The sequence below is a fragment of the Sycon ciliatum genome, chromosome 10, assembly GCF_964019385.1.
Source record: "Sycon ciliatum chromosome 10, ocSycCili1.1, whole genome shotgun sequence".
Lineage (NCBI taxonomy): Eukaryota > Metazoa > Porifera > Calcarea > Leucosolenida > Sycettidae > Sycon > Sycon ciliatum.
Window position 1 is genome coordinate 11,993,662 of NC_088652.1, and position 22,713 is coordinate 12,016,374.

The 22,713-nt window shown below is 51.1% G+C and overlaps 2 protein-coding genes across 2 annotated transcripts in view; both read left to right on the forward strand.

Moving 5' to 3' along the window:
* The window catches only part of LOC135826651 (fibrillin-2-like), a 34,457-nt gene extending 22,553 nt beyond the window's left edge, over positions 1 to 11,904 (forward strand). The window contains exons 9-11 of the mRNA XM_065339253.1: positions 25 to 1,650; positions 3,395 to 3,557; positions 7,479 to 11,904. Of these exons, the coding sequence (XP_065195325.1) occupies positions 25 to 1,650; positions 3,395 to 3,557; positions 7,479 to 10,833 (5,144 nt within the window). The 3' untranslated portion in view covers positions 10,834 to 11,904. The remainder of the gene's footprint in view (positions 1 to 24; positions 1,651 to 3,394; positions 3,558 to 7,478) is intronic.
* Positions 11,905 to 21,769: 9,865 nt separating this feature from the next.
* On the forward strand, positions 21,770 to 22,537 carry LOC135826652 (glycoprotein-N-acetylgalactosamine 3-beta-galactosyltransferase 1-like). Its single transcript, XM_065339254.1, has one exon. It carries the CDS (start codon positions 21,770 to 21,772, stop codon positions 22,535 to 22,537), a length of 768 nt encoding a protein of 255 aa, XP_065195326.1.
* Positions 22,538 to 22,713: the final 176 nt, after the last annotated feature.

The following is a 22,713-nucleotide window of genomic DNA, read 5'->3' on the forward strand; positions in this document are numbered from 1 at the left end:
TGCTCATGTTTTTGTACACTTCAGGTAACGGCACAAACTGCATTGATCACAACGAATGTAAGGCGGACAGCCATGAGTGCCATCCTAATGCCATGTGCTCCAACACGGTGGGAGGTCATAATTGCTCATGTGACCCAGGTTATGAAGGTCCAGGTACATACTGTTCAGATGTGAACGAGTGTGCACGTCATCTTCACGACTGTTCGTCGGATGCCACTTGTCAGAACAACATTGGTAACTTCAGTTGTTCGTGTAACCTGGGATACAATGGTGATGGAAAGAGTTGTGCGAATGTTGACGAGTGCCTCAACTCTCCGTGCGATACGAATGCCCAGTGCACGAACACCAAGGGAAGTTTTACGTGCGTATGCAAGCCCGGCTACAAAGGTATCGGTGTGTTCTGTGCGGACATAAACGAGTGCCTGAACAAGCCCGACAACAACTGCCACCAGGAGGCGACATGCAGCAACGTGCCCGGGTCGTTCACCTGCCGATGCCGGGACGGTTATGCCGGGGACGGCCGCTCCTGTCAGGACATCAACGAGTGCATGCAGGCCGGCCCGCCCGTGTGCGCGCCCGTCGGCGCGAACTGCACCAACACGAGGGGCTCCTTCGAGTGCAAGTGCGCCACGGGGTACACCGGCAACGGGGTGTTCTGCACTGACATCGTCGAGTGCGTGGCGCCAGGCGATAACGCGTGCAGCGAGAACGCTCACTGCACGAACACGGCCGGCGCGTACGGGTGCTCGTGCAAGGCCGGGTTCACCGGCGACGGGTACACCTGCAGAGATGTGAACGAGTGCAGTGCGGCGTCCACGTGCGCGTCCAACGCAATCTGCAACAACACGGTGGGTTCGTACACATGCAGCTGTCCGTTTGCTCACGAGGGTGACGGTCACACGGTGTGCACTGACATTGATGAGTGTTTGCGTGTGGGTATCTGCGCTGGCAACGCCGCCTGCAGCAACATAGTGGGCTCCTATCGCTGTGCATGCCTGCCCGGCTTTACCGGCGACAGTCACAGCAACTGCTCGGACGTAAACGAGTGCTCGGAGGCTAGTAGCCTGCACAACTGCGACCTGGCGGTGGGCAAGTGCACGAACGAGGTTGGCGCGTTCAAGTGCAGCTGCCCGGTGGGTTACAGGGGTAACGGTACTGTCTGCGAGGATGTGAACGAGTGCATGCAGACGCCGGACGTCTGTGTCCAGGGTGCCGGCTGTGTGAACACGAACGGCTCGTATTCGTGTCCCTGTCTCGCTGGGTATCGCGAGGACGGCGCGCTGTGCACGGAAGTGAACGAGTGCTGGGAGGGAACGCACAACTGTCACGCGCTGTTCGGCGCCTGCAGCAACCTGAACGGCTCGTACGAGTGCTCGTGCCGCGAGCACTTTGTCGGCGACGGCGTGGAGTGCGCGTCCGTGGACCACTGTGTGACCAGCACGCACAACTGCAGTCGCAACGCACGCTGCAGCACTGGTGAGGAAACGACTGCAGTAACTGGGGCTACAACAACAACAACAACAACAACAACAACACCTGCAGCAGCGGGTGCAGGTGCAGCGCTGCCAGATTCTTCATTCAACTGCCAATGTCTGCCGGGATACTTTGGTGATGGCCATGTGTGCAGCATCAGCACCAACGCTAAAAGTGGTAAGGGGAAACCCCGTAACTGTTGCCATTGAACGCAACCTAGTAGATGGAGGGATCTGGCTTTGAAATAGAAATTTTCTGCTTTGGGTTATCTGTCTAGATACCTATATGGCAGCATCTTGTGGTACGTGGGCACTGTGTGTTTACTATGCAACATTCACCTGGTCTTCATGACACAGCCGATTGAAGTGGCGTTTTCTTTCTTCTTGCCAGTGAATCCCTCGCATGCGCACGCACACACACACGCACACGCACACACGCACGCACGAACACACACACCATGTGCCATGTGCCATGTATACTGTATACGCCCGTCACAAGAGAAGCACGATCACATTGATAGGACCCGACGGTGTTCCGACACACCACATGCGGTCGTCCCTCTGTGACACCAGCAAGAGAAACAGCAGCAGCAAGAAAGCAACAACGTACATAAGGAACGGTGCAGAGCAGTTGTCAGTCGTTTGCGTGCACACAAACTCACATGCACAAACACACACACACACCATGTATGTACCATGTATACGCCCGTCGCAAGAGAAGCACGCAAATCTGCAAATGCACTGGATGTGCACCCACAGATTTTCTCTTATAGCAACGATAGCGAACAAGATCTGAATGAGACAGATCAAGACTTGCGCCAGATAACTGTCTAATCCACACAACTGGCGAAGCCATGTGAATCGACCACCAATGCACACCTGGTCTACACCACACGGAGTACATCGGCATAAAACGACCAAGACAGTTATCTATGCACACCCTACACTTGCTGGGGTAACCAGTATAGACAGCATGCTGCTTTGATAGAAGCAGACATTAGATGCACTGGTACCTTGAAGTGGAATTGGACACACACACACACACGCACACACCTTTTGACCTTGACCTTTTGACGCCCATCGCCGGAGGCGATGATAGCAATGCTACGGCAGAAGCCATAGCAACTTGTGCTGGGATTGCACCATTCAACAGCTTGCAAGGCTGAAGAATTGACCATCACTATTCAGCCTGGTCTACACCATACAGCTATTTGAAGTGACTTTTTCTGGCCAGTGAATCACTATTTTTTGGTCTTTTTCTTTTTTCTTTTTTTTCTTTTTTTTCCCACACACATCACACCGGCATGCACTGGCTGTTGGTAACCACCCAGGAAAATGAAAGAAAAGCCAGAAGAAAGATGTATGTGAAAAATACACCTTTTGACCTTGACCTTTTGACGCCCATCGCCGGAGGCGATGATAGCAATGCTACGGCAGAAGCCATAGCAACTTGTGCTGGGATTGCACCATTCAACAGCTTGCAAGGCTGAAGAATTGACCATCACTATTCAGCCTGGTCTACACCATACAGCTATTTGAAGTGACTTTTTCTGGCCAGTGAATCACTATTTTTGGTCTTTTTCTTTTTTCTTTTTTTTCTTTTTTTTCCCACACACATCACACCGGCATGCACTGGCTGTTGGTAACCACCCAGGAAAATGAAAGAAAAGCCAGAAGAAAGATGTATGTGACCATAATCGTCGACAAACGCACGCACGCACACGCACACACACACACACACACACACACACACACACACACACACACACACACACAGTGTGCCACCGTTCGCGAGACGAACATATTTTTCTCAACGCCGTTTCATTGTTTTGCTAGTGTAGTTTTCGAACATCTTGCCCGTGTCCTTTAACCGCTGTGTCCTTTAACCGCTTTGTCTTTTAACTGCTGTGCATGGTAACTAGGTCAGCAGGATTCCGGAGCCCAGGCAATGTTCATCACTGGCGTGGGTGCTCTGACCTGCGTTGTCGTGATCATGCTGGCCGCTCTGTTTGCCTACAAGTCCGAGACCAGAAAGCGTCCTGGCATTCTGCAACATCCAATGTCGGACATGTCCTCGCTTAGCAGGTGAGAGACGCTAGCTAACGTAGCCCTGCGTTCAGTGGCATCACTAGTAGTACACGAGTAGTACATGAAAGCCAGAGTGTGCAGCTCGCATGGGTTGCTGTCACGGCGGAATTCCGTGATTACACATCATTTTAGTGATGTAGCGCGTACAAGCAAGATTCAAGCAGGTCTCTTTCTGCACAACTGCAGCTCAGTTGTACGCACTACGCCATTTCCCGTCTCAAATCTCCGGGAAGTATGATATAATGACGGATTCCTGCCCTAGAAAAAGCCTCCAAGCTGCACATTCTGGTTTTCATATACTTTTCGTGGCATATACAGTAAAACCTGTGACTAGCAACCACCCCTTGGGGCCAGAGAAAGTGGTCTTTAGTGGGAGGTGGTCCTTAGTTAGAGGTTTTCACCGTACAACCATACACGAATGTGAGACTGTCCATGACTGGTGAAGTGGTCGCTAGTCACAGGGTATACTATGGTCCAGTGCTGTTGTGGGCTGTACTCTTGACAGTGCTGTTGGTCGCCGAAAGAACTGGGGGGTCAGCCTCCTAGCCTAGACCGTTCTTATCTTCATGCACTACAGTCTATGCCCCGTTGAGTCACCGTGTATACATTTGTATGCTCTGTGCTTGGTGAAATTCTAGCCTGGTCGTTCTTCGGTGCTCCGTTCTTCGGCGCCCGACTGTACTGTACCGGGAGGACGATTTTCCAATACCGTAATGGCGTGCGTGCAGTGCGTTGAGTGGGTGGGGTAATCTCTGCCGACGATGGCTTCATTATCCCATACACTACTTTTCTACAAGTGGGTTCTGATGAAAGGTTATCACAAACAAAAACTAGGGAAGTGTGTTAGTATCGCGATTCTCATAAGTTCCTGGTTCGACTGCTGGAGGTGGCAGTCAGTTTTTTCTTCAGACTTTTCCCGTTTGCCTCTTTCCCTCAAACCGATGAATACACCAATTATTTCACGGCACAAAGCAGCAAGGCAGCAATGAGGCATAATTATGGAATGGCAGGAGTGGGTGCGAGGCAGGGGTTGAGCACTTCCTCACATTTTGCATGCATCGTATTATTCATAAGCACACGAAGCACACAAGCCATATAGTTTTGACGAGGCCTTTCACTTTTTCTTTTTTCAAGTCGAATACAATGGTGATTAACAAGGTAGCAAGCATGTCCTTAATACCGGCCCTTTGGCCGTCAGGACATTGACAAAATAGCACTTTAAAAGATAGCGCTAGTGGCTCCAACTACATATTTGGCCGTCAGAACATTGACAAAATAGCACTTTAAAAGATAGCGCTAGTGGCGCCAACTACATATTTGGCTGTTTGTGCCAAAGAAGTATGTGCGAAAGTTGTCTCCCTTTTGATCCCGTGGTCCTCACTGTTTAACCCATTGAGGGCTACAGGGCCTTTCATCTGAGGCTCTGAAGAAAATGCTAAAAATAGGGCCAATATACAGCTCCACAACTTCAAAGTCTAGGCAACTAGGTTGTTGAACTCTTGGGAAATGTTGACCAAGGCTATGATCATCACGCTGACCAACTCGATATAGTTCCCAGAAAAAGGAACAAAGTGCTATATGACACGTAAGTTCATCCAAATTGCGTAAAATACGAAAAAGTCGCCAATTTGAGTTGAATCACCGGGCGAAAAAGAAGAAAAAAACGTATCCACGCGGGATTCGTACCCGCAACCTCTCGTACTGAATGCAGGAAATGTACCGCTCGACTCTGGGGTCTCTTCCAGCCATACGCTGGAACACGGAACTTAGTACAGTAGGATAGCCTGTCAGCCCGAGTATATTCGGGCTCAGCGCCCTGACGTCATTTTGAATCCCGAATATATTCGGGCTCAGCAGTCAATGGGTTAATATGTGTTACTAGTACCGTAAAATCCCGCCAGAGCGCCCCTACCTCCTCGACGCTTCAGGTGGGGAGGGGCGGATGGGCGAGTCCTACTTGCCGCATTCAGTGCTACATGAAAAAGTACTCACCCTACGAAAAAACTGTTCGTGCATCTCGTACACCGACCAAAGGTCAAGAGCCAGGAGTCGTACAGACCCGTCAAAACTCAGGGTTTGTGCGATTCTTGGTCAAGAGGTTGGGCACTGTTGCGTACATTTCCAACGGGGGTCGAGTACGCGTCTGCAGTACAGTACGGCATCACAGACTGTGACAGAGTCATACGAGGATACAATCAATCACGTCCCTGACAAGAAGTCAGGGAAGGGCGGATAGGAGAGACGGGGCGCTCTGGCGGGATTTTACGGTACCGTTAAATCCCACCAGAGCGCCCCCGTCTCTCCCATGCGCCCCTCTCGGACTTCTTTTCAGGGAAGTGAGAATCCTCGTATGGCTCTGTGAAGTGTGATGCCGTACCGCACTGCAGACGCGTGCTCGCCCTTGTTGGAAATGTACGCAACAGTTCACACCGACTTGACCAGGGATCGCACAAACCCTGGGTTTTCATTGGTCTCCCTGCTCATTCATTACCTTCGGTCGGTGAACGAGACACACGCACATTTTTCGCAGTGCGAGTACTTTTTCATGTAGTACCAAATGCGTCACGGCACGTAGGACTCGCCCATCCGCCATTCCCCACCTGGACCTACTCGAAGGGTCGCGGAGGTAGGGGCGCTCTGGCGGGATTTTACCGTAGTACCCATTGGTTCACTATGTGTCTTTTAACCCTTTATTGGCTGGCCTATACATTGATCGAACACCGATGTTCGATGGGGTAGGCATTTTGAAATTATCGTAACTTGGTCAAATCTCGGTCTTGTGGAGAGATCTAAATATGTAGGTCGAAGAGAAAACTCTCAGCTGTCGCCTCGAACAATTTTCAAAGCGATACAATGAGCGGTTCTTGAGTTATAGCACTCGTAATGTTGGTCCCGGGGAATTTGCGCTCAGGACGCGATGCGTGGGTCAACGGCCGGGATTTTCCCTGCTTACGTCACCTGTTGACAAGACTACACCGATTCAACTTCAAAAGCAGGTTCCCGGGAGTCTCTACGAAAAAATTTGAGTTTGATACGAGCAACAGGAGTGAAATGGTGGATAGAGATAGATCTCGAGCGTGGGCCCAGCGCTGGTCGGCCTTCCCTGGCTTGCAGCGCTGGGCCAGTGCATCCCGTGGAGTCGAGTGTACGCTCATTGCGCTCCTCTCGCCAAGGCCTTTCCAGGATGCCCAAGATCGTGGAATTTGTCCAATGCAAACTAAAGTTACGTCCAATTTAGGTACAGGTTTGGCGATTGCGTGGGCCTGTTTGTATTTTAATCGGCCAATAAAGGGTTAAAGTGCTACGTTGTCAATGCTCTGACCGCCATAGTGCCGGTTATAAGGACATGCTTGCAGCCGTGTTAGGCCTCGGTCACACTACGCCAAAAATGCAGCGTCAGCGTCAGAATCACTAGCTTTTCCATGGTAACTGACGAAAACGCGGGGAAATTTGAGCGTCGGACGCAGCAGAGTCGTCTGGTGCGAGCAAATCGGTTGCGTTGGTGCTGCCGCTTGCGTGCTGCTGCATGCACTTGCATGAAAAACGGTGTCTTTTGAAAAAATAGCACACTGTACCGTACTCAATCACAGGGATTTGGTTCGCCGCACAGTGGTTTTGTGAAGTGCGTCAGGCCGCGGTGGCAACGGCAAAAATGCAAAATGCAGCGTCAAGTGTTGGAGTTTGACGCTGCGTCCAGCTTCAAACTGACCGTAGTGTGACCGAGGCCTTAATCACCATGGTATTCAACTTCAAAAATGCCTAGTCGAAACTGTGTGGTTGCTGTGCTTCGTGTGCTGATTTCTCTCAGTCTGTTTGTTCACCCATTTATATTTCTGTCTGTCTATGTGTGTGTGTGTTGAGCAATCTATATTTCTGTCTGTCTACCACTATTGTGTTTACCTGTGTCTTGCTGAACAGGAGGAAGAACGATGTCGATGAGCACCCGCCACAGCTCCAATTCAACAACGAAGCGTATGAACTGTTCCTGCAGCACGGAAGCGTAGCTACACCGACAGACGACTGCGCCACTACGGACTACGAGGAGTTTCAGCTGGCCAGAGCCGGCGCCCGCTCCCGCTCCCAGTCGCTTAGCACCAACTACACCGAGGCCAAGCCGGACAGGCAGTTCTCGCCCGACACGCCGGCCCCCGGTCAGCAAGCTGAGCAGAGCCTGCGCGGCGACCGCAGCAGCAGTGTCGGCAATCTGAGCCACGGAATGTCCAACTCCACGTCCAACCTCACCGGCGCCATGTACGACGAATGGCAAGGAAACGGCAAGCCGATCAACACGCAACAAGGCCACAAGGAATCAGGCCACCGTCGCACCAACACGTTCTACGCCATGTTCTCCTCGTTGCTCTACAGTGTGGTGGGCAAGAAGTCGAGACGGAACAGCGCCACCATTACAGTCACCTCCTCACCGCGTTGGTCGAGTACCAGCTCGCAGCACGACCTCGGCTGTCGGTACAGCGCAACGGATGAAAGACTCGTCGGCGACAACCACTCCGCCTCGACCGTGTCACTGCCTGGCGAAAGCCAGGCTGAAGACTTCGAGCAGTCTTGGACGTCAGCGGATGGCGATTTCCTCAACGTCTTCTCTCGCAGGCCGACAATGGAGGGAGGATGTAGATTGGCCAGTCCGAGAGGTTCGTCAGTTACCACCGTGCCGTTGAACGAATTCGAAGGAGACTATGGTGTGATCGATGACCTGATGAGGGCCAACTCAAACGACTGGGACCCCTGTGACGAAGAAAAGCAGTACGAGGTCGGCATAGGCGGACAACATTCTCTAGCTTTGTCCAGTGAGGATCTGATGCTGGAAAGCAGCACGGACAATGCTGAGAGCCCTGCCGCCCCCGCTCAAAACAATGACGTTCGTGCCTGGATGCATCGCACCTTCTCCAAGCGTAACCAGAAGGTCAACAAATCCAATCCCATCCCCAATGCCAAGCCCGTACCGCCGGGTGCACAAGACGACAACGGCTGCGAGCAAATTGTCGAAGACATGTACGAAATCTTCAATGTTCGCCAGGGTGGTGCCTGGAGTGATAGTTCATCCCAGCCAACAGCAGCAGCAGCGAAGGTGTCCAACGTGTATGAACTGGGAACAAACAACGAGAGTTCGGATTGTGGCTCGTGCCCATATGAGGCGTGGCAACAGGATCAAAGCGGGCAGAAGCAGCCCAGCTCGGGACGGGCCCGAACTGACGCAAGTCCCCCAGATAGCGAGAGGGGCCGGAAAGGTAGCATCGGTGACAGAAGCAGGGTCGGCCAAAGAAACAGTGTTGGGCGAAAGGTCAGCATGAGTCGCATGAAGAAGTTGGCCCTGTTCAAGCGAGCCCAGGGGGAAGCGGCAAGCGGTGCAGTAGACGGCGGCGACTCTGAGTACATGCCAATGGATGCACTGCAGGACGACGACGACCCATTTTCCGCTATGAGATCACGTTGCATGTCCTCCACCAGTTCCGCCGGCCGTTCAAAGAGCCCGTGGAACATCGACAGCGCAGTTTCCTTGGGCAAGATGAAGGATCAGGGCTTCTGGATGTCCGAGGACTCCTCTACGGTCATGGGCGGGTGCGTCACGGCCGGGCAGAGTGCGGACGAGAACTCAGTTCTCTACGAGGATACAACCGAGATGTGCAAAGCACTGTCCCAAAGCCACCCCAATCTCACCGAACCTCTGGGCAAGCCGTTCGCCTCGTGCGACAACAAATCTGTCGTACCGAAAGAGTTTTTCTTCACAGTGGAGAATGGTGGCGACATGATCCCGCTCAGCGCGTTTGAAACGACGTTGACGGCTGAGGAAGCACAGGCGTTCGCAGTCGTACTGGGCTCTGACAACCAGTTCGCCCTCGTCGACCCCCGCACGAACAAACGTTTAGCCACGGCCAGCCGCGCTCAGGCAAACAAGGCAGTGAGGGCAATAGCCGAGCAACGGCAGCAGCAGAGCGCGGCTCAGAACATCTACGACAACAACAGACTTGCAGAGGACGCCGACGCCAGAGCGCGTGCCAGAACCACCACGTTCAGCTGCAGATCGGAAGCTGCACAGGAGCACAGGCACAAGCTCTTGAAGAAGCCGAATGGCCAGTACATGTTCGTGGGCACCGGTGGTGGCGTTATGCCTGTCAGCATATTCAAGACGAAGGTGGACTACAGCCGAGCGCACTTCTACTCCGTCAGCGAGTCCGACGAGGGCGGTGTAAGCACGTATACGCTCATGCTGGAAGGCGATCGCATCGCAACGGCCACAACACCACCGCAGCAGCAGCAGCAGCAGCACGACGAGGCTAGGCCGACGCCCGACGACGGGCACGTGAACAGCAGCATGTACAATGCGTACGGTCTTCCCTCGCAGGACGATAGCAACACTGCTGAAGGCTCAGCGGTGGCAGCAGCAGGCTGGGGCCGGGGCTCTTTGGACAGTGAGCAACACGCCAGCAGGGCAGCAGCAGACGCACTCTCAAGTTCCGTCCCGGCAAAGTCAATGCAAGCCAACGGCAAGCCAGTGTTTATCGACCTCGACGGCAGCTACGCATTTAAGAGCAAGAGCGGCAGCTCTACACCATTGACGGTCTTTGGGGTTTCCTTGACCGAGTCTCAACCCGACATGTGCACCGTGGTATACACGTCCAACAAGTATGCCCTGTTCGATTTCAGTACGTCCAGCCAGCCCCTGGGCGTAGCCTCGGACGAACAAGTCCACTTGGCCGCGGAGGCGAGGCTCGCCGCATTGGCCACACAGGGCAGGCACGAGGACGATGCCGCCAGTCCTCAGAATACGGAAAACTCTTCTGTGCTGGTCACCTCCAGCGGTAACCAGGTGCCCATCTCGCTGTTCAAAACCAAGAAGCACATGGAGCTCAACACGCAGAATTGTCTTGTTACTGAAGCCCCCAGCGGAGCAATGGCGGTGTTTGATCGCAAGACGAGCGCACTGATAGGTGCTGCTTCTCCCGAGGAGATTGCTCGCGCGCAGTACGCGCTGGTGGGCAAAGCGTCGGTCAGGAAGAAGCCCACCAACAGCACGAACCCACCTCCTGCGCCGTCCAGCGGTTCCGGAAAGGCCGACGAGGACAAGCCTCGCTTCCCGCGCGTCCCGAACCACTATTCCTACGTGCGCGCAGAGAGTCTGGAGCGCAACAGCCAAATGAAAGTGGCCAGAATGTACAGCATTGGAGCGGGAGCCATGGACAGGGCGTCAGCCGTAGAGATGAGCATGGATGACTACTTCGCAGAGGAACTCGGTGCCAACAAATCTGGCACCGGGTAGTTTGAAGAGGTCTCCTCGGATGCACACCGCTTAGCTCGTGCTCTTCTCTGTCATGTCCTGACTAGACAACCACGATGCACTGTTGGATAGTGCCTTCTGCCCCTTTCCTTCCTTTGCTCCCCACACCGCTGGTTTTGTCAACGTTATTATGTCTGTGTTGCTCCCTTGTCTCTCAGATGCTCGGGGCTGCGATGAAGAAAATATTCAAATAATCCAGTATATGGCTTTCATTTTAACACGCGCAAGTGGCTGCGTAGCGAATTATCCTGCGCATGCACCACACATGCTACGCACGCACACACACACACACACACACACACACACACACACACACACGAGCAAATTAATTTTGATTCAAGTTTACTAATGGACTGACAATGCCGATTCATAGGTCTCAAGTGAGGCGGCTATTTCTAGCGCGCATGCATTGGGTATCGTTTCACACACTTCCCTATCCTTCCTCTTCCTTTGCCCGCAGTTCTCACATCTTACAAAAGTGTTATTCTCCTTTTTTTATTCCGTGTTTGTGGGTCTTCCTTTGCCTGAACTTTTTATCTTGGTTTCCTACCGTTTTTATCCCAGGGTATTTCCCTGCTGTTTTAATTATCACAGTTCTTTTTTCCTTGACTATGATTTTTCACTTTCTTACCCGACAAACGCAACTATGCAGTTCTGCAATACTCACTGTCCCTCTCTTTCTCGCTTTTACTCTCTCCCCCTCCCCTCCCCCCTCTGTCTCTCATCCTCTCTCATATGCCTTCTATACACATACCAGCTGCAGCTTGTTGCTATCAGGCAGTTTCCTGCGGAGTGTACAGTAGTAATACGGGGCAGTTTACTTTGTTTTATCAGCTGCTGAAATAGCCAAAACGAGCTCGTAATAAATATTATGTATTCTCCAAGCATGCCGTAAAAATAAGTTTTGCTGCCAAGTCTGGTTGAAATGGATTTACTAGATTTATTGCAGCGTTGTTCATGACGGGGGTACCGGGTGACGTAAGAACATTTTATCGTTTGTTGAGATTACTATATATAGTTTTATAGCCGTGTTCCTCCTACCTACTTTTACTTTCCTTTTCTTGCTAGTTAAATGAAGATTATCCGACTTCGTTTCTGCAGGCGAATTTGTGTGTGTGGGGGGGGGGGTGTGCGTGCGTGCGTGTGAGGTGTGTGGTCCTGCCATGCACGTGGGTGTGGGGGGGGGGGGGGGGGGCGTGTGTGTGTGAGGTGTGAGGTGTGTGGTCCTGCCATGCACGTGGGTGTGGGTGTAAGGAGATAGTCAGCTTGGAGACCTGAGCACTTCCGAGGCTTTCATTCTGCCTGATACTACTCTCTAGATCTACTGTATGGGAATCGATGTTTAGGCACATGTAGCTGTCTTATTTGGTAGATCTGCTGTTTTCAATCACTTGGGACACTTTGTCTAGCCTATTTGTCTTTCGTTCGTGCCATCTATCAGTTTTGTGGGGTGCCTTGACCTGTATTTGTGAGTTCTCGAGTAAAGACCCTAATTCTTGACTGGAGTCACGTCTTGAATTGAATTTGCTGGGTGAGCCCTCGTTCACGCAGTTGTACTTATCGTAATAGTCAATATCTGGTTGCTGGATGGACTAGCGGCTAGAATAGGGATGACCAAATGGTCCAAGTGTGTACTAGTACTCGTACACGATTATTGTTTCCATCATCGTGAAATGAGCGTTGTGGAATTGCAGTCGTCTGCCTTTGGCACTGAGGACATGAGGAGATTGTTACTTCTGCTCAGCATTGAAGCGATCATCAGCTCTCTTTGTTCTAATTATTGAGAGGACATACCGGCATCGCAATCAAGTAAAGATTAGTAAAGATTAGTAAAGATTAGGTGTGTGGGGGGGGGGGTGTGCGTGCGTGCGTGTGAGGTGTGTGAGGTGTGTGGTCCTGTGGGTGTGGGGGGGGGGGGCGTGTGTGTGTGAGGTGTGAGGTGTGTGGTCCTGCCATGCACGTGGGTGTGGGTGTAAGGAGATAGTCAGCTTGGAGACCTGAGCAGTGAGGATGTGAGGGCTAGTGGGTGGCATGAACAAGAGCAGGGAGTCGTAAAATACCGGGTATTTTACGACTCCCTGAACAAGAGCATGTCACTGGGTGAGGTCAGTCCCCACCTTCATGAACAAGAGCATGGTACTGGGTGAGCTCAGTCCCCACCTTCATGAACAAGAGCATATAGCATGTCACTGGGTGAGGTCAGTCCCCACCTTCATGAACAAGAGCATGTCACTGGGTGTGAGGTCAATCCCCACCTTCATGAACAAGAGCATGTCACTGGGTGTGTGAGGTCAGTCCCCACCTTCATGAACAAGAGCATGTCACTGGGTGTGAGGTCAGTCCCCACCTTCATGAACAAGAGCATGTTATTTTTTATTATTGTAATTATTTATCACTCTCTTATTATTGACCCCCACAGAAACTTGTAGTTAGAATCTTACCGTTTCGTTCTCCCGCTAAAAAGAGCTTTCTATCGTCGAAACGGTACCAAACCGACGGTATTTTGGGTTTGGGGTACGAGTACCGTTGGATCTAGCGCGTGAACTGTAAAATGCCATGTCTACACACACAAAAAACAGTGCAGGCCTACCGCCGAAATTAGCGTGAACGGTAAAACAGTAACCGACAGGACTAGCCAGCAAGGTGGAGGAATATGTTTTTATGTCAGGCACTCACTCACTGTCACTGCCATCACCTTCCCAAATCCAAACCAGCTTGAAGTCTTGTGCATTGTGGTGCAGACCACAAAAACTGACCAGCTTACACTGACCTGTGTCTACAGGCCCCCAAACAACACTGTGGGCTTTTGGCAGCTTCTTACAGATACCGCCGATCATCTCTACAACCCACGTGCACCGATGATTGTTCTGGGTGACCTAAACTGTGACACACTGCGAACACCACCCACATCCCACCTTCACCATTTCAAAGAGTTCTGCAGCTCACTTCACCTTGAGAACATAATCTCCTCTCCCACACGATTCCCCAGCCAATCATGTCTAGACGTTGTACTGGTCGATAAACAGTTGCTAGGTCGTGCGCCAGGCAGTTCCAGAGCTTTCATCTGGAACCAAGCTGTACATCCCGTAGTAGACGTCAGTGATCATCACCTTGTAACTTTCTCCTACAGCGCCCCTGGTAGAGCTTCATCACCCGCAACTACAGGGATACGACATATCCGCCGACCACCTCTGTCTTCAATCAGCCCTGATATGCTGAAAACAGAAATCGCAAAGAATGTGGCCGAATCGACGAGCGGCACCTTCCAATCGCTGGATGAATCAGCATCAGCGTTTCGCGACAGCGTCCTGTTGGCCGTAAACACGCTGTGTCCACTACGGCCCTGTCGCAGTCAGAAATCACGGAAACCTAAGCCATCCCCGTGGTGTACACCAGCGCTAACAAATCTCTTCCACCGTCGCAAACATCTTCACCGCGCGGTTATGAGAAACCCGACTGACACCCAGCTCTTGCAACTGTACCGTGCAGCAAGAAGAGAAGGCACGCTGCTTAACAAACGCCTAAAGAATCAATATTTAGTAAGGGAGTTCTCAGACTGCCGAAATGATCCTCGCCGCCAATGGAAAATGCTCAACAAACTCCTTGGTCGGAACACCACTCCAACACCTCTCAAAGCCGACATTTCCAGCCTCACCAACTTCTTTGGATCGGTCGTCTCTGACCCAGAGCGACCTCCTTCCCTGCAAATCCCCCAAGGCCCCCGACAGCTCACCAGTTTCGCAAATTTCACCCCTGTCACTACCACTGAAGTCTGCAAGCTCCTCAAGAAGATCTCCCCTTTCAAATCCACCGGACCCGACGAACTCCCACCCCTTCCTCTGAAGATCTGTGCAGAAGAACTAGCCGGTCCCCTCTGTCTCATTTTCAACGAATCACTCTCCCTCGGTTCCTTTCCAGACATATATAAAGTAGCGTCTGTATTCCCCCTCTTCAAGAAAGGCAATCCAGAATGTCCCTCTAACTATCGCCCCATATCTCTACTCCCCATCGTATCCAAGCTTCTAGAAAAGATCGTCCTTCATCAACTGCAGCGCTATATCAACACCCACCCAGAGCTCAACATTCTTCCTCCCCAACAGTTCGCCTACCGCTCTGATCATTCCACAGAGGATGCACTTTCACTGGCTATATCAAAGTGGCAACAACGCTTGGATGACGGTCAGAACACCGGAGTGTTATTCTTGGACATGAGCAAGGCGTTCGACCGGGTCAAGCACCAGCCACTCATCAACGAGCTCTACTCCTGCGGTATTTGTGGCACAGCACTGTCTTGGTTCGCCTCCTATCTAAGCGCTCGTCGACAGACAGTGACGAACCCCTCCACAAAAACATCCGGCGACTCCGTGACCTGTAGTCGAGGGGTACCTCAAGGCTCTGTCCTGGGCCCCGTTCTTTTCACAATCTACACAAGACACGTAACAGACGTCACACCAACTCACACATCTAACATACTCTACGCCGACGATATAGGACTCTACACATCGAGCAGCTGCATCAACACGATACAGGACCGACTATCAGAGAGCTTCGATGCGGTTAAATCACACCTCACGGAACTGGGCCTCCTACTGAACCCCGACAAAACTCAACTTTTAATCGTCCGCCGGAAGACAACCCCATTTCCACCTACCTTCACTGTCATCTGTGGTAACTTCCCAGTATCCCCTTCCCAGTGTGTCCGTTACCTTGGAGTGCTAGTCGACCAGCACCTTGCCTTCAAGGAGCAGGTCGGGAAAGTTGTTGCTGACGTCAACCGTAAGCTGGCCGCATTCCGCAGAATACGACATCACATCACCACCCAGGCACAACGTTCCTTTTACCTAAGCATTATCCAATCCACCATGGAGTACGCCAGCAACTGCTACGTTCACACGATATCAGCAACCCTATACAACACACTCATTCGATGCTTCAAACGTAGCCTCAGGATAACATTCGGCTACCCACCATGCCACCCAACCGCCACCATTTGTCAACGCCACAAAATTATTCCTGTCGCCATCCGTTATAACCTAAAGATATTTTGCCTTGTCTATAAATGTGTGCATGGCCGCCGCAGCCCTCTACTTGCCGAGCTTTTTGTACTTAGATCAAATAGCAACCATACCAATGCCTTGACCAGGGGACAGTCCGCCCTGGCTTTAGCCCTGCCTAATGCTTCGTCACGGTACGGTTTCTATGCTTTGCCTTACCTGGCTGCTGACAGGTGGAATTCGCTTCCAGCAGCATGCCGCCAGGCAGCCTCCTTTGCAATGTTCAACAGTACTCTTCGCAGCCTCTTTTGCAACACATAATGGCACAGCATGCAGCCACCGTTTTCTTTTTTCTTTACTCTATTTCACGCACTTACGGCTTTCTTCATTCAGCTCTATTTCACGCACTTACCTAGGGTACCCTGTAAAAAGACTCACAGTCTGTGGGGATTGCCCTAGTAAAATAATAAATACTACTACTACTACTACTAACCATGTCTAGTGTCTACGGCTAGACTACCATGAGTCGTTTTCAAACAGCAGCAGCAGCATGCGTTTGAATTCACGGACAGATACTATGAACTTCATACCAGGGAGTTGTAAAATACGACTCCCTGCTTCATACAGTCGGGCAAGCCATTCCAGAGTCGGCAGCTGGCTAGAAGCGGTCGGCATGCGCCAGAAGCACTGTGGGCCAGGGGGCGGGGAAGGTTGCGTCCCAATTGACCTCGAGTGGTCATGCCTGTCCGTGGGCCTTGCAATACAACAGCTCACTGACGATTCCAGAATGGATTCGAAACGTCAGGATTCGCGTCAGATTCGCGTCAGCCGAAACCACCAGGCGGGAATAGAGTACTCGTATCCGATGGCTGGACAGACATACGATTTTTAGAGATTGCAGGGCAATAGGAGATGGAGCCAAATGACGGCCATAAAACGCATTACTAGTGATATCAGTCATGTAGGGTTCCAAGTAAAAAGGCAACATTGCCTGTTGGGAAATCCCTAAAAAATAAGAAAATAAGAAAAAAAATAATAATGTACTTCAAGCCTGATGATCGTAGTACAGTAATACCAAGAGTACATAACCCAAGAGTGTGCAACTCCAGCTATGGGGTCTGCGACGGCAGAACTTCACATCACGTGATGAACTCGTGCACTCTATTGCATGATAGTGGTTATGTACTCTTGGTAATACTGATACGTGAAACTCAGAGTTGTAACAAAGCTTCCAAGGCCAATCTCTCTCTTGTGTACTTCAATTATTATTATTATTTTTTACTATGTTCACATAACCAGCTCGAAAAGAATAAGGAAAGACAATGGTACGGAGACTAGGACAAACTGACAAGTAATGAGCAGGCGCTGTGCCGAGACGCAGCAGTGATGGTGGGGCATTGATGACTCTGCCGACCTGAGGTCTCGGCGTCACGGCCAAAAACACGCACCACAAACAAAGAAAAAAAGAAGGTATCCCGCGACAGCGCGTCCATGTTAGCGCGGTGCACTTCAGCGCGACCGCCTTAGCGCGAGGCAATTCAGCACAGTGCCATTTCAGCGCCGTGGCTTGACAGCGCCAATGATTTCAGCGCGAAATTTTAATGCGCAGGACATGTCAGCGCCAATTTCTTCAGCGCAGATTTTTTCCGCGGGAGGCACTTCAGCGCCGTGCATGTTAATGTACGTACGATCAATGACTATTGACAACTAACACCAGTCGCCCTATAAAAGACAGTATTTTGGGGGATAGGCCATTATTTTCTTTAATTTTCCAATGCAAACTAACTCTCAAAAATGGAATTGAACCGATTTGAGACAGGCAAGGGCAAGCCGGCATTCTGCCAAGGTGGTGGTTACACTTATCGCCTTGATAAGCGTGCTGCTGACGGCGAACGATTCTATTGGCGGTGCATTGACAATGCGTGTACTGTGAGAAAGGAGACGCTGGGCTTGGATGGTGTACCCCAACCAAGAGATGCCGCCCAGCACACCCAAGCTCCCAATGCCAATGACTGTGTTACGAGGAAAGTGGTTTCGTCAATGAAAACTTCGGCGAAGTCAACATTGCGGCCAGTGACAGAGATTTATGATCAAGTCGTGCAAGGTCGTGCCCCACATGTTCAGGCAGCTGTTCACACTGCACACCATGCGGGACCGCAAACTTCTGCCATGTGTGTACGTGTTGATGCGGTCGAAGAGACGAGGAGCCTACCGTAGAGTGTTTCGAGAGTGTCCTGGAAGTCAGACGTGCAAATGGGGAAATCACTAATTTTGAATTTCTTTCGAATGTTGATCGACTTCTTCATTTCTTATCTACGGATTCTCTTGTCATACTTCTAATGCCTACTAAATAATTCAAACTATGTAAAAACAAGTTTGTCAAAGAATCACCAAGTCACCAAATCCCGGTAGCGAGAGTGCAGACGAGACCACTAATTCCGTGCGAACGATAATGCGTACGATACCGATATAGTACGCGCGAAAGTGCTTCGCGCTGACATATATGCGCTGAATTGCCTGGCGCTGACGTTACCTCGCGCTGACAGTACATCGCGCTGAAGTGCCTTGCGCTGACATTACTTCGCGCTGAAGTGCCTCGCGCTGACACTACCTCGCGCTGAAATGCCTTGCGCTGAAGTGGTCGCGCTGAAATGCCTCGCGCTGTAGTGGACGCGCTGTCGCGGGATGGAATCAAAAAGAAGATAGAGCTGTACAGGTCAGAAAGATGCGAAAGCCCCAAGGTTTAACACGAGCGAGTGTGGGGGAGAAACTATCATAGCATGATACTATTCATAGGGAATCGACTGCCCAGAGCCAGTTTGTGCTGCGAAGATGGCGATAAACGTTCGTTTTGAATGATTGCATTCTCTTGCTGTGGAGAGGCTGGGACAGGAGAGCGGCAGGGAGGGAGTTCCAATCGCTGATGCTGCAGTGTGGGAACGAGCGCTTCAGCGCCAGCGGGGCAGATGCAGGCAGCTGGTGTTGGAGCTGGTGGTCATGGCCACTGACACTACCGTGCTCGCTGCGGTTCTGGGATTGGCAGAGGTGATAATTATTATGGCGCGGTGGCAACACAGAGAGCAGCTGCGGAGGACCAGGCAAGTAGTGCAGCTTGTACGGCCGGGCAGGCAAGCGAGGCAACAGTACGGCGGATGGCCAAGCTGGGTAGGTGTGCCCCAGGTACAAGTACATGTACAGTCGAACCTCTTTAGGACGAACACACGAACGAACACACGGAATCATACTACAAAACAACCTCCAATGGAACTCACATGTCACGCACATAATAAACAAATCCAAAAAACTCCTTCACCAACTTCGTAAAACACGAGGCCAACTCAACACCCCCAGTCTGCTCGTAATCTACACCGCCTACATTCGCCCGGTTATAGAGTACGGCAGTCTCGTGTTATCCAACACCACCCGCACACAGAAGGACCAATTAGAACGCGTTCAGCGACGAGCAGCCCGTATCTGCCTGCGGATCCCCCTTTTTGCACCAGTCCATCACAGCTCACTTCTTCATCATCTCCAACTCCCCACATTAGTCTCCCGGCAACTCTTACGACAGGTTACTCTTGCCCACAACATCAAGTACATCCGCGCTCCCCTTCACATGCAACAGCCTCACCTTGCACGACCAATCACAGAGCAGCCATATGCACTACGACACATGAGAACATACACATTGAGAACATCACACACATACCGACACACCAACTCACCCATCAACCTATCCCTTCACAATTTCAACCAACTACCCCCCGACCTGCGTGAAACAAATAGCAAGCATGCGTTTAAATCAATGGCGTCTAGCCTCATTCTATCATCCATATGCTCCTGTAGTAGCTCACACTGTACCCCATCGTGACCCCATCCCCCCTGCAATGTGTTGATTTCCTTACTTGCTAGACTGATTTTATATGATTCTGGACTGATTTGAATCATATTATCTTCCTTATTGGCCATGGGCCATCGTGGAAATAAATAATAATAATAAAAAAAAAGAACACCAAGGGACCGACGGTATTTGTTCGCAATAATGGGAGTTCTTCTTATCCATAATTATGTCTTACCCAGTGAATACACAGTGATGAATCCAATAGCGCTTGGAATTCTAGTTCTTCTTAAGCGAAAGTTTGTCTTATCAGTGTTCTTCTTAACGAGGTTTCACTTTACATTAATGTTAGCAAGAGTACATACCGGGTAAACTCACCATCCCCGGCACGCGGCCTATTTACTCTTGAATCTTGATATGTATTACCTTCCGACGGAGACGAACTATTTCCGGGGCGTGGCGCCAGCAGTACGTTGGAGCGGATTGCGGTCAGGACTCAGGGAATCATCAGCACTAGCGGTATGTTGGAGCGGATTGCGGTCCCGGGGATCATCAGCACTAGCGGTACGTTGGAGCAGATTGCGGTCCCGGGATTATCAGCACTAGCGGTGTGAGTCCGTGTGGCCGTAGACCCTCTTTTTGTTCTGAACCCTACTGAGCTGAGCTGATGTCCTACGACCATGAAAACGCAAAAGTACGACAGACGTTTTATTACTAAAATACATGTATAGGTCTGAACTTTCGATTATTAGGCTGCAACGGCGATGCTTCAGTTTCACACCCACCACAGTTGCGTCTGCAACCACCTCTGTTATGCACTATTCTGTTCTCGGGGTTCGTGGTTAGAAAAAAAACAATAAACAAACCCACAGGGCCCACTAGGCCCATGTAATAGTACAAACGGCGTTTTTCTTTACTGCGTAGCATAATTACATGTACATGTATGTCACCAAGGACACAGACCAAGACGTTCCGCACTTCGGACTGCGCACGGTTACCACGATTGCCATGTGCTAAGTAGCTCAAGTACACCCTCAATCAAGATACTACTAGTAGTTAGTGCAGGGTGGTTGCGTGAGCAGTGTCGGCGCAGTTCACTGCTGCATGTGAAGTGGTTCCCGCTTGCATCTCCGCATTTGTTAGCACAGTACACGCTCCCTGCTTGAATGAGGTTCTCGAACTCCGGACCTTGTGATTTGCTGGCAAGCCCACAACCACTCGGCCAAAGGATAAGCGCTGTTGTGACTCTTGGGCCGGGTGTATGGTTTGGAATATCTCGTTCCAGCTCAAACTACAGCATAATACCAACGCACGAGCTGGCTCGATAGGATCTAGGATGCGAGAGAAGAGCGTTGTAATTCCTAGGCAGCTTGTTACATGAGCCCGTACTCGTGGCTCCACGCCGGGCCGAGGAGGGGTTTGGCGGAGAATGTGTCTTGCCGTACAGCAGAGGTGTCGTTCTCTGGTGGCTCTGTGCATTGGTATAACGTTGCTGCTTTTCGTCAGCTCTTATCCGTTTTCGACGAGGCAATCAAGTCGAGTCCAAGACGAAAACCGAGTCAGGGAACGCCGAGTTAGGGAATATCCTGAACTGGTTGGAGAGCTAGAAGTGCCGGCAGTCGTTCGTACCCGCGACGAGATTAGGGACCTTTCGCACCCCGCGGACGGATACGAAACGAATGCTGATTCGTCACCTGGGTTCGAGGATTCGTCAGAGTCCCTGCGGAGAACTCGTTTTCACGAATGGAGGCCTCTTCATTCGTGGCACGCTCCGAATCCGTCAGGTACACATTTATTTGGATAGGTACACATGTTTTGCAAGGTACACATTTTTCCCTTGATTCCATGATCCATGCACGTGTGCGTGTAAAAACCCGTACGCCTTCTACCGGCGCCCGCGGCCGTATTCGTAGTTGCCATGCACATTTGCATGACGACTTGCGAAACCTGAAATCTGTTTTCAACGAAACGATTACGAGCCGAATCAAACTTTCGTTTCGCATTCGTTTCGTAGCAAATGCGAAAGGTCCCTAATGTCAGCCCGCAGGTGCAGAAAGTGCTGAACGTTCGCGTACTATGTTGGGTAATGACTGGAAGTAACACGATCGCCAGCAAAGGTTCGGCAATCTTGGCGACCTGGGGCAGGCGATGCGACAGACTCCTGTTCATGACTAGTGGCGAAGACAGGACAAATATTTCAGGTCGAGTATCCCTGCCGGGTGTGACCGAGGGACGTGATGCTCTGGTGGATAAGTCTCGCGAAGCCTGGAAGTACGTGTACGAGACGTACAGAGAGTCATACGACTGGTTCTATAAGTGTGATGACGACACCTACACGGTGGTGGAGAATCTCAAGTTCATGCTGTACACAATCAATACCACGCAGCCACGTTTCCTGGGCAAACATCTACAGGGTGGAGGTGTTGACTGGGTATCTGGCGGTGCTGGATACGTCCTCAACAGAGCAGCCCTGGGAAAACTGAGGGAGAAAATCGGAAAAGGCTGTATGACGAACGCTCGCATAGAACACGAGGACCAGCTGGTTTCTATCTGCCTGAAATCAGCTGGAGTCGCCATCTCAGACAGCCAGGACGTAGCAAGGAGCAGGATCTTGCCCCTCAGTCCAGAGCTGCACCCTCACACCCGGCGCTATAGCTGGTTCAGTGTACAAATGGGTGCTGAAGTACTCCGTGGGCAAGTCGAGGAAAACGAGGGACCCAGCTGCTGCTCAGAACTGGCGGTTTCGTTTCATTATATTTCACCGCAATCGCAGTATGCTATGGACTATCTCATCTATAAGCTGCACAAGTTTGGTGCATGGTCCAGCGATCTTAGGCGACTGGAAAATAGCTAGCAGTATTCACGTTCATACACCCCTCACTCCCCCCCCCACACACACACACACACAGCTGACTTTACTTGCTAGTAATTCACCAGCATTTAACAACACATTTTATAATGTGTCTGTTACAAGGTCTTGCCAGCACCGCACACCTCACCCCAGAATTATACTAGCACCATGGGTTTCTT

Excerpts from the sequence above, each read along its gene's own strand:
- LOC135826652 (XM_065339254.1), top strand. The coding sequence starts at position 21,770 with ATGACTGGAAGTAACACGATCGCCAGCAAAGGTTCGGCAATCTTGGCG.